The sequence below is a fragment of the Podarcis tiliguerta genome (genome assembly GCF_965153285.1).
Source record: "Podarcis tiliguerta genome assembly, chromosome: 14".
NCBI lineage: Eukaryota > Metazoa > Chordata > Lepidosauria > Squamata > Lacertidae > Podarcis > Podarcis tiliguerta.
In genome coordinates, this window is record NC_139547.1 from 5,028,283 (window position 1) to 5,040,387 (window position 12,105).

At 45.9% G+C, this 12,105-nt stretch overlaps 1 protein-coding gene across 1 annotated transcript in view; it reads left to right on the forward strand.

Moving 5' to 3' along the window:
* MYO1E (myosin IE) overlaps positions 1 to 12,105 on the forward strand; it is a 103,201-nt gene that overhangs the window by 66,052 nt on the left and 25,044 nt on the right. The window contains exons 12-17 of the mRNA XM_083413004.1: positions 1,029 to 1,115; positions 6,992 to 7,078; positions 7,897 to 8,064; positions 8,582 to 8,667; positions 10,227 to 10,308; positions 11,275 to 11,381. Coding sequence (XP_083269130.1) covers positions 1,029 to 1,115; positions 6,992 to 7,078; positions 7,897 to 8,064; positions 8,582 to 8,667; positions 10,227 to 10,308; positions 11,275 to 11,381 — 617 coding nt within the window. The remainder of the gene's footprint in view (positions 1 to 1,028; positions 1,116 to 6,991; positions 7,079 to 7,896; positions 8,065 to 8,581; positions 8,668 to 10,226; positions 10,309 to 11,274; positions 11,382 to 12,105) is intronic.

Sequence of the window (12,105 nt, forward strand, 5' to 3'; positions counted from 1 at the left end):
TCAGTGGCAGCAAAAATACCCCTGTTTTCCTGCCTGGCTTGGGCAACCTGTGGTGCTCCAGGTGTTGCTGGACTCCCAGCACCCAATACCTTCAGCGTCCAACATGGCCAATGGCCAGAGGTTGATGGAGTTGCAGTCCAGCAGCACCTGGAGAGCCACGGCTTCCCAGCCACTGTACAAAGGAGAAGGAAATTCACCTCCTTTGGCATCGTGGCTCTGTCATTTTCTACTTGGCAATGACGATAATATTGCACAAATTAAATTCTACTGCATACTGCCCTGAAATCCATTTTTGGATGAAAGATAGGTGTGTGTGTGTGTGATTAAATTAAAGCAGTTCTATCTCACTCTCGCTCCCAGAGTGACTTACAGATGGAATTAATTAGAGGGCCCCTTGTCCTTAGCCTTACAATTTAAAGGCTGTGACACAAAAGGAAATTATTTGGAGGGCAGAGGAAAGAGGCAAACTCAGGCATTATTTCTCAGTTACAGAGTTCTGAAATGGGAAGAGTTCAGGAAGTGGAGCCAAAATTTGTTGGTTTTTAGCAGAGTGGAAAGAGTGGCCACACAGTCCCATTTCTCTCTCTCCTATAGTTTGGTGGAAAGGCTGTCACAATTTTTAAATTTAGTTTAATTTTCATAAAGTTGCAAAATTTATGCCCTGCACCCAGAGTGCATGGATGGAAACCTTTGGGATAAAGTTGGGACATACATATTACTTCCTATAATTGGAAACAAATATAATATAAAACAAAATTCTTCGTATAATGCAGGGTTTGAATGAACTTGTGTAAGTTGTTTTAGGAACAATAACGGTTCCTTTAATGAAAACTCAAATCTTGGAAAGAGCTTTGGAGAATCTAGGCTACTGCCTTCTCTGCTGAGTTTTACAGTGCAAATGTAAAAACCAGCTGTTAAACTTACTGAAAATATATTGCAAAAATAATCAGGATTGACCTAATTGGTAAAAGGGGTGTTTTTATGTAGCACCTGAAGTTAATGTTTTCATTGCTTGTTTTCTCTCCCAGAAAAACGGGTTCGAACAGTTTTGCATCAATTTTGTTAATGAAAAGCTGCAGCAGATCTTCATTGAATTGACACTGAAGGCAGAGCAGGTAAAAAAAATACCAGTTTGTGTTGTTTTTTGTTACAGATATCCACAAAACTGCCTTCCCCTTGTCAAATGTGGCCTGGCTTTTTGGGTGATGACTATTTAAAATTTGTCTGGCAAGTATATTTGAGAGAAAACAGATGTGGGTTTGCTAGTACAATTTTGGAAAGTAATGCAACCACAGTTGTAAGCAGATTTTATCATCTGACATGGTGACCCAAGAGTGAGTCTCAGCAGAGAGAACAACCATCCTGTCAGCTGACTGCCTCCTGGATGCTGACTTGCTGCCACAGATGGCGGGCTGACATTTGTGTTGGATAGGGCTGTCAAGTGAAAATGGGGGAATATCTGCTTTCTCAATTTCCTCCCAACTTGTCTCTTTGAAAGAGAAGGGGAAGGGGTTTCCCCTGCTACCAGCCAGTCTGAAGAGCCGGTATATTTGTTGGTTTGTTGGTTTGTTTTGTTTTGATTTATTATATTTCTATGCCACTTTTCATTCAAATGAATCCCAAAGTGGCTTACAAACAATAAATAAGAATAACATGTTCGACAGTAATAAGGTAAAGGTAAAGGTACCCCTGCCCGTACGGGCCAGTCTTGACAGACTCTAGGGTTGTGCGCCCATCTCACTCAAGAGGCCAAGGGCCAGCGCTGTCCGAAGACACTTCCGGGTCATGTGGCCAGCGTGGCATCGCTGCTCTGGCGAGCCAGAGCCGCACACGGAAACGCCGTTTACCTTCCCACCAGTAAGCGGTCCCTATTTATCTACTTGCACCGGGGGTGCTTTCAAACTGCTAGGTTGGCAGGCGCTGGGACCGAGCAACGGGAGCGCACCCCGCCACGGGGATTCGAACCACCGACCTTTCGATCGGCAAGCCCTAGGCACTGAGGCTTTAACCCACAGCGCCACCCGCATCCCTTCGACAATAATAGAACATCACAAATACAACATAAATTATATAGAATAATTAACAAATAATCAGTGAAACAATTACAATTTGAAAAACACTATTAACAAAGCAACAACAAAAATAAGCTAAACATCGCAATTAAAGCAAAAGTCATACTATATGAATAACAAATCAATACATTTATAATCTATAAAACAGTACTGTATTAACAATATTAACAAAACAGGAGTCAAAAAATAAACTAAGCACTGTTATGTTCTTGCACACACTCCCATGACTCATAATCTTTCAATCTATTTAGCTCATACTATTTCAATCTATTTAGCTTGGAATACACATGTGCGTAATGCCTGTGGCAGCAACTCCCTTCTGAAGGTTCCTTGGGCAGGAGCTGGGACAGCACAGGTGAAACCAGCCACCCCCTGATGGCAAACAGAGTATTTTGCCCCCAAAGTGCTAGAGGGAAGCAACAGAGCTCATTTATCCCTTCGAATATTTGGACTGTAATACTGAGTGGGGCAACTGAACTTAGACCTCAGAGTGTGTGGTCTGCTTGGTTACTTGGAACAACTTTGTCAAGTAGTTTTCTAAAGTGGGGGTGACTAACCCAAGAGCCTTCATCACACACAGGAAATTTATCTCCCTTGCTCCTGGACCCCACCAATTTTGATGTTGGTGAAAAGAAACGTTTTTTAAAAGCAGACAGGAATGGAATGGTTTTAAAAAAGCCACGTCTAGTGTCTAAATGGGGGGGGGGGGGGAGAAGTCACTCCCTCCCCGATCACCAGATTTATCAGTTGATGATAACCTCAGCTGGTCTGTATGTAAGTGCAAAGGTGGACTCACCCACTTTTGGCCACACACACTCCTGGCAAGCAGCCCCTGGATGGTTGGCCAAGGGTGAACATGGCCTTTGAGCCAAAGAGAAAGGCTAGCCACCCCTGAATTAAAGGAACTTTGAGTAAGAACCCTATGAAATGTGTAATTTACCATCCTCCACTTAAAATTAGTAATTGTTGAATCAGGGCTTAGACTTGTAGGCTGTTTCCAGCGTCAGTGGTGACTCAGCCTGGTTTTCCTTCCTCTGAATAGCACCCATGATCCATGATTTATGGAAAGGTCTCTAGGACAAGCAAGCTCCAGCTCCAGCCCTTCATATTTTAGAAATTAAGCTCTGTCATACAAACACACACCAGCATCTTCACCTTCCGTGTTTTGAAACACTTGGAGTGACAACTGCTTTGGTATCAAAATCCGCAACAACTAGGCAGGACCTCGGTGTCTCATCTCACACAGATCATAATTTTAATTACAGTAGGCCGAAAACATATGTACTTCCCCCCTCCCAATGCAACCATTGCTACCTGTCTGAAGCCGGCACACTGAGCAGGCGAGATCTCAGGAGCCTTGCAGGGCCTTCCAGAGTCCTCGTGCAACCTTCACAGAGTCTGGAAAAGACTTAAAAACACTTTCTGCAGCAGAAAACCTGGCACTGAAAGAGCTTTTTAAGCCCTCTGGGAAGGTTATATGAGAGCAGTCTTCCACCCTCTTTCCATTCATTCATTCATCTGTTGATGACGCATGCAAAGCTGTGATCACGTAGGTTTGGGGCCTAGTCTTCAAAGCCACCCCAGTGTCATGGGCCTGCCAAATCAGGACAATACAGATGAAGGGTTTGTCAAGGACCTGGGGGAGGGCTCGAACTTGTTGTGGAGGTCTTTGCTGGAATTGGGGCAGCCTGATAGTAAGGATCCAGTTGGGGACATTCCTTCAACCTGCTCTCTTGCCTTACTCAGCTCTGCAATGAGAGCTGAACCCCACCTTTCTCTCCATCTCCGTCTCCATCTCCACAGTTATCAGAGCCCGTCTCTGGCACTTCCACAGTGCTTGCCTCACCACCTACCCAGGCGCCGTCAGACACTGAAAGGAGCCCTGCCTCTCCAGAGGGGGATGTTCTGCTGGTGCTGTCTGCCTCTCAAGGGGCAGAGACACTTCCCCCATCACCTAGATCCAGGAGGCGCCAGAGGAGGAGAGAACAGATGGCTCCGCCAACTAGGCTTGCTGAGAGATTGCAGAAACGCTTGCTGTACTAAGCTGAGCCCACCCTGTTCCTATATATAGTATAGCAAGGGGGTGTATCCGTGTCAGATCAGCATCCAAAGCTTTGGGAGTTACTTTGCCTGACTTTGTTGTAACTGAATCTAGGATTAATTATGTGGCTTAAGACAGCAATTTGTTTATGTACCGCAGAAATCTAAGCATTAAATCCTTTGGAGAGTATTCTGCAAGTCTTCATTCTTGATGAGTAGGAATCAGGACAGACAGCAGTTGCCACCGTTTGTAGATACTGGGCAGACCCAGGGCAAAAAGTCTAAGCCCAAAGGCTGTTCTTGAGTGTTGGGGTATCCAGAATGGAACTGCCTGATGCCCCTTCCTATTTCATGCATCCTTTGGCTCAGGTCCAAGCAGTGGCGTAGCGTGGGTTGTCAGCACCCGGGGCAAGGAAAGTAATTTGCGCCCCCTAACTCGTGGATTTGCGCCCCCTAACCCTAACCCCCAGATGTTGCGCCCGATGCGGCCGGCACCCCCCACGCTACGCCACTGACTGCTGCCCAGATGACAGCCCCCATCTCGGCCTCACTGATGAAGGTGTTCCAGGTGCCATCCAACCATGTTGGGGACTCCACTCGGTATTTGTGTAGTGCTTACTCCTGAGCCTTTTCTTCTCTCATAGAATCACAGAGCTGGAAGGGACCCAAGGGTCATCTAGCCCAACCCCCTCAATGCAGGAATCTCAGCTAAAGCATTCATGACAGGTGGCCAACCGACTTGTTTAAAAACCTCCAAGGAAGGAAACTCCACCACTGGGAGATCTCTCCCAAGGCAGCAGATGTTTAGGATAAGAGTTTTCTTTCTCCTAGGTGGGCTGCCTTTCCAGGTGGACAAGCTCTTCTGCCCAACCAGAGGCTACTCAGGAGCAAACCACATGGAAGTTAGGGTCAATGTGGGGGGTCGGTGCCCCCTGGGACTGGTATGGCAGGAGGGAGACAAGCGGTAGGGGGGCGCCAGAGCCAAAGAGACTCCGCAGAACCAACTCAAACTAGTTTTGCCCTTCTCCGCTGAGTTCTCCGAGGGGGAAGGAAGACGCGGGCCGGCAGGCTGTAGCCGGCCGCCGGCGCCTGTTGAACCGGAGCCCCGATCGGTCCCGAGCATCGCGCCTCCTCCTGGACGGGCCCGCTCTCCTCCCGGCTTTGCTGCTCCACCTCCTCCTCCACCTCCTCCTCCCTGCTGCTGCTGCGCGGCTCTTTTCCCTCCCGCTTCCTCGAGGGGGGCCGGCCAAACGGAGACGACGATCCCTCACCCCAACCAAGCCTCGATTGCTTGTCCCTTCCGTCTGGACTTGCGCCCCCCCAAATGTTGCGCCCGGTGCGGCTCGCACCCCTGGCACCCCCCACGCTACGCCACTGGGTCCAAGAACTCACTCCTGATATATGTCTAAGCTTGTACATAACAACTCAGTTGGTCACATGTGGCAGGTAAGATACTCCCCACCTGCCCCACACCAAACTCTGTAAAGATTGTGGCTTTACCTATTTGGCCACAAATGGAAGCATGACTGGGGAAACATGTTAATCATTTGTGTGCCCTTCTCACAGCAGATTAAAATGGTCCCACTTTTCCCTCCTGAAACAATTCCTCAAAGAAATTCCAGTGACTTTTGTGTTACACAAACACCACTCAACACTGTGGGAGGAATTCAGTCTCGAGCTAAAACAAATGGTCTGTCAGCACCTGCATTTCTGCTTGCTCCACAGAATGTCCTCCCCTTTCCTCCCTCTGTGGCTGCTCTGGGGTTTCCTACAACCTCCCAGAGTCAGTGGGAAGAAGAGGCGGAAGCCCCATTGCATTAGTGCAGAAGCCTTTGCACTGGCTTCTGCTAGTGGAAATCCTTAGCTCAATCTGGCCCTGTATCTTCAAAACTGGGTGTTTCCCATAGGGAGCAGCTTTATGACACCTGTCACTTTGGGAGTTTTGTAAATGAGACAGTTTCTACAGGTGCTGCTTCTACAGCACAAAAGTGTGACAAGCTGCTGTCAGTGAAATCAATAAATTCTCTTACCTCTGTAGCTATCTCAGGAGCAGAAGCCCTAATGCAGTGTTTCCCAACCTTTTTCCAGCCGTGGCCCCCTTCCAACCTTGTTTCCTTCCTCTGGCCCCCCATGGGCGTAGCCAAGGGGGGCAGGGGAGCAGCTGCCCCCAAATAAGTAAAAATCAATACAAATGTGAGGTTCTGCCTCCCCAAGCCTCCCCCTAACAAAACTCCTGGCTATGCCCCCCCCCTTCTTAGAAAGGTAGCTATTTAAATGTTTTGTTTGTAAAGAGAACAGGTTTTATTCATAATTTTTATAATTACATAAAATGATAGGAACATAATGAAATGTTGTTGAAGCAGAAAAACATAGAATCACCTTTCTAGTGCAACCCCCTGCAATGTAGGAAACTCAGCTAAAGCATCCATGACCGATCGCCATCCAACCTCTGCTTAGAAACCTCCAAGGAGGGAGAGTCCAGCAACTCCAGAGGGAGATCCATCTTCCATCAAAACTATCAAACTGAAGTCTCTGAAATTCCTTGAATAAGTCAAGGTGCCGTACTTTACTCAGCGGAGATGAAGCTCGTAAAGCTTTGTATAATCGGCAAATGTCCAACTCTCAACTTCAGTTTGATAGTTTTGATGTTTTGCATTATTCCATAAATTTTTCTATACTGTAATTGTTTCTGGCCATCGTGTTGCTTTCGATATTGCTAATGTCAAAAGCTGGCTGGACATTCGTTGCTTTAGATGCTACTTGCTATTGGATCTGTTTCACAGGCGTTTTGATACTGGAGAGTTTTGTGTCCAAAGTGTCCAAAATATGCACCTGAATCTCTGTATGTCTGTTTCTAAGCTCTTTTTTCTGTACTGCAGGAGGAATATGTGCAAGAAGGAATACGCTGGACACCCATAGATTACTTCAACAATAAAATTGTGTGTGACCTCATAGAAAATAAAGTGGTATGTGTCCTGAGGGCCTCCCAGGTCTCATGCAGAGAGAAGGGACCCCTGTCTCTGTTGGGGATTGAACCTGGGATGTTATGCATGCAAAGTGGGTGCTCCCTCAGTCTACCTTGCCTGTCTCTGCAAGTTCAGTAGCTTCAGGTTGGATAGCTCCCGGTGGGCCACAATGATAGTCCTATGACACATGGAGAAAACTGGAAAAAATTCCATGCTAATTCCACTTTTGAGAACTAAACACGAATGGATGCCAGGAGGAGCAACCACACCTCCTGCAGAAAGCAGCCAACCCCACAGGCTTCACTGGTAGCTGATTGGCTTAGTCTCTGACCAGTTGGAAACAATCCTTTTCTTTAAAATTCTACAAAGAAAAATTGAAAGTGAGGTCCTAATTTATGGCACCTCAGGGTATCTGAACAAGCATCAGCTTGTCTTAATTGTACCCAAATCTGCTTCTGTTTTGTGCAGGTTTCACAGGGGGGCATTCTGGTAAACATGGCTGGATCAAAGAAGGGTCAATAAGTGTGAATAAACAGAAGTTTTCTGAAGTGCAATGGCAGTGTGTGTGCTCATCACTGCCCTGAGGCTTTGATCTATAGGTGTTTGGGGAGGGTACTAAAAGCTGAGATGACATTTATTCGTAGTATATATAGATATCCTTTCTGTCAAAAGGCACCCAGTGACCTTATTTGTTTAAAAACGACTAAAATCCAATTAAGCCTGGCCTTGAGTTCCTGGCCTAGAGATAGGGGCAAGAAGCCTCAAAGGTTTTACTGGAGAGAGGTTTGTACACCACCTGTTTCTTCTTGGTACACCAGAATCCTCCAGGCATCCTGAGCATCCTGGATGATGTATGTGCCACGATGCACGCTGTGGGTGAAGGGGCCGACCAGACCCTGTTGCAAAAACTCCAGATGCAGATTGGGACTCATGAGCACTTCAACAGCTGGAACCAGGGATTCATCATACACCATTATGCTGGAAAGGTGACTCTCAAAATGCATTGGTGAAAGGGGGGTGGGCGCTGATTCAATTTCTGACTGATCTGAGACTTGATTTGGCCAGCATATACCATGCAAGGTTGTGGGGAGCAGCCAGGGTGGGGGCTCCTTGGCATGGTGCTGTCATATCCTCAGTGTCAGTAAACAGGCTTCCACTGGCCCATTTTAAAGACTTGTTTACATTTTTATTGAGAGGTAACATTTGTTTTAACCCTGCATGGGGAAAGGTTCCTGTGTAGGGTTTGGAGCAGGGAAACACAACCGGAAAATATCCAGCCTCTCCCTGGATCTTCTGTGCTCTCAATCTCTCCCTTTCCAAAGCAAGCAGCATCAGCTGATTTTAAGAGAGAGCATGCATTTAGCCCCCTAATTTCTCCAGATTGTGCCTTAACAGATTGCATTATTTTCCAAAACTGCATTACAAGAACTATTTTCCGCATGTGAAGTGCATTTCACTGCCATATCCCTAGCAAATGGAATAAAAGTTCACTCCTTTCCCCAGGTGTCCTACGACATGGATGGATTCTGTGAGAGGAACCGGGATGTTCTTTTCATGGACCTGATTGAACTCATGCAAAGCAGTGAACAGTACGTAAGATATGTTTTCCCCCACTTAGGGTGGGCATTGCACATGTGTCCCAGATGTAACAGTTTGTATTTCACCCCTCTCCCCCAATCTCTCCCCATTTGTGCTTTTGGGTACAGTTTCTGCTTGCCTGCTCTAAATTTAATAACATAATCCAGGCAGCAGCTCAGATACCAGCCTTCACCAACCTGGTCCCCTCCAGGTGCTCTGGGTTGTACTGCCCATGAGCCTCAGCATCATGACCATGCTTGCTGGTGCTGATGGAAGTTGTAGCAGAACACATATGGAGGGCCCCAGGTTAGCGAAGGCTGAGATAACCTTACACTGCACTCTTCTGGCTAGACAGGAGGAGAATTAATTGGTTCCATATAACAGTCCAGGAATTCCAAAATAGGGAAAGCGACCACTTGGAACTAACTTTTGATGGTATAAGCCAGGGGTCAGCAAACTTTTTCAGCAGGGGGCCGGCCCACTGTCCCTCAGACCTTGTGGGGGGCTGGACTATATTTTGGGGGGAAAAGATGAACAAATTCCTATGCCCCACAAATAACCCAGAGATGCATTTTAAATAAAAGCACACATTCTACTCATGTAAAAACATGCTGATTCCCGGACCGTCCGCAGGCGATTGGGCCGGATCTGGCCCCTGGGCCTTAGTTTGCCTACCCATGGTATAAGCAGTGCTTAATTTCTAACATTTAATAAAGATCTGGGCTTTTTCTTAAATATGAAAAATGCTGTTTGGAATAATGTCATCTTGGATCAGGATTCAGAAATACTCAATTTCTCTTCAATGAAAGAAGGTTCAATCTGGAATTTGAGGAACATCTGCAGCATCCCTTGGTTCCTGTCAGGGCATTACTCTGCTGGACATTAAAGCCATAATCAGAGGACTGCTTTTGTTTTTAAAATAATAATAGCACCTAATATAATATTATTAAGAGGAGTGAGACCTTGTCACCATATATCACCTGTGTTGGAGATCTCCAGTGGTTGCCCCTTTGCTATTGGGCCAGGTTCATGGTGTTACTATTAGTATATAAAGCTCTTAACAACTTGGGACCAGTTTACCTGTGCCTTACCCCATATGCCCCCTTCTGACCACTTTGATCTGCAGAACTGGCACTGTTGCAGGTGCCACATGGTATTTGTTCTAAGTTTGTAAGAAATTGGTCTTCTAGTATGGCAGCACCCACACTTAGGAACTCCCTCCCTGTGGAGCTGTTCTCCTTTCAGTGCCTACTAAAAACATTTTTGTTTAGACTAGTCTACCTAGACACGTGGAATGCTGGTGTATGTTTTAATCTGTTTTTATTTTATTTGTTTTGAATAGTTCCGTTTTTCCCTGATAATGTTATTGTTTTATTCTTTTTGAAAACCACTTTGAAGTTTGTTTATTTTTATAATCATGTGGTGTATAATTTTTATGAAACAAACAGGTCAGGAAGGCCCAACTGACTGATGGAGGAAATGATCATATATTCACCTGCTTCTCCATCAGCCTCTTGGTCTTTTGTATTATCACTATGTGCTGACCTGTGTCTTATTTTTCCTCTCCTAGGCCTTTTATAAAGGCTCTGTTTCCTGAGAATCTCCAAGCTGACAAGAAAGGCCGACCCACGACAGCTGGTAGCAAAATCAAGGTGTGCTCCAGTTTATTGAGAGTCCTGTCCTACAATTGCACACTTGGAAGTATTATGTGGAAGTTGTGGATAGGTACTGGAAAGTTTCAGGGCATGGGCTCCATAGACACAGATTTGCCTATGCTCATTTATATGTGCAGATACACATTTGAAAGTCAAATAAGGCAAGTGAACTAATTTCCCATCCAAATAATAAATTTGTCTGTTAATTTGTCCCCCAAAAATGTTCCTCTCCAGTTCATTTTCTTCCACATAGATCCTTCTCCAAATCAATTCATTTCCCCTTCAGTTGTTTCCATTCACCCCTCCCAACCATCTCTAGATAAAGTCATCTTGAATTAATTCATTTCCCCCAATTAACATCCTGCCAAGTAACCCAGAATCCCCCCACCCTCATTCAATTCCCCCATAGTTCATTATTTCCTCCAAAGCACTTGGGCACCGAGGAAAAGATTTTGAGCCCACTCCTATCAGCACTCCTGACACTTGCATTGGATGGTGGAGGGGAAACCAGTCAGCATTGCCACCCGTCTTCAACTGTGTGGGAGGAGGGCTCTCACTGTGGCTTCCCCCTCTCCCTGCTGGTCCCTCACCCTCAGCCGTGCCAGGCAAACTGTATACCAGTGTGGAGGGATTCTTGGAACCTGTTGATCTTGGCGGGAAGATTGCCCAGGTAGCAATAGTTCTTCTGAAGGGCAATTTCAGGAGAGACTGCTGTTACAAATAAGATATCCTTCTTTTCTCAGAGACCAGGGTCAGTAACATTATTGCTTACAGTGCATTAGTTTCTGGCTTCAGTAAATTCTCTTGGGATCCTGTTTCTAATATAGTGAAATTACCATCTAATTAAAAAATAAAAAGGAGCAAAATTATTATCAGTAGCAGTTCTAAGCAGCAGCTAGTATCTAAATATGCCATTATTATTATTATTATTATTATTATTATTATTATTATTATTATTTGCAGAAACAAGCCAATGACCTTGTTGGCACCCTGATGAAATGCACGCCCCACTACATCCGTTGCATCAAGCCGAATGAAACAAAAAAGCCTCGAGACTGGGAGGAAAGCAGGTACAGAGGAGACCGTTCCCACTGCTAATGCATATTAGATTGTTCCCTGCATTATGCCCAAGATGGCGAAAGAGTCGCTTTCGTGGCATGTAGTATACTTGATGTGTGGCTTCATGAGCAAGAGTAGAATCATCTACAGATGTAGGCTGCCTGTTAATTGAGACCACAGCAGAGACCACCCATGGAGAAACAGCAGGCAGGCAAGACAAATGTAAATACGTTTTGTTCTGGCGCCTTCCCCCATGACTCGTTCCTTTTACACCTCACCTACCTCCTCAACTATCCCCCACTGCTGTGCCCACCCCTCTCCCCAAAGCTTGCCCCAAGCCCCTTCATTCACAGCTCAGCCCAAACCCTTTTAAAGGGGGAGGGAGATGCTTCCGACAGGTGCCTCCCCCTCCTCCTCAGTTAAGCAGCTCATCTGGGCTGCCTGCCGCTTAAACTCCTTGCTCTCTGTCCTACCTGCCATTCTGTCACCTACATTTTTATGTATATAGGAAGAAATTATAAGTACAGTGGTACCTCAGTTCTCGAATGTCTCCATTGATGAACATTTCGGAACCTGAATGCAGAAAACCCGGAAGTAAATGCTTCCATTTTCGAAAGAGCCTCGGAGGTCGAATGTCTTCTGCTGCGTGTTTTGCAATTTCCTCGACTGAGTTTGCAGACAGCCCTTTGCACCTCCATTTTTTAACATTTCGGAACTCGAACGGTCTTCCGGAAT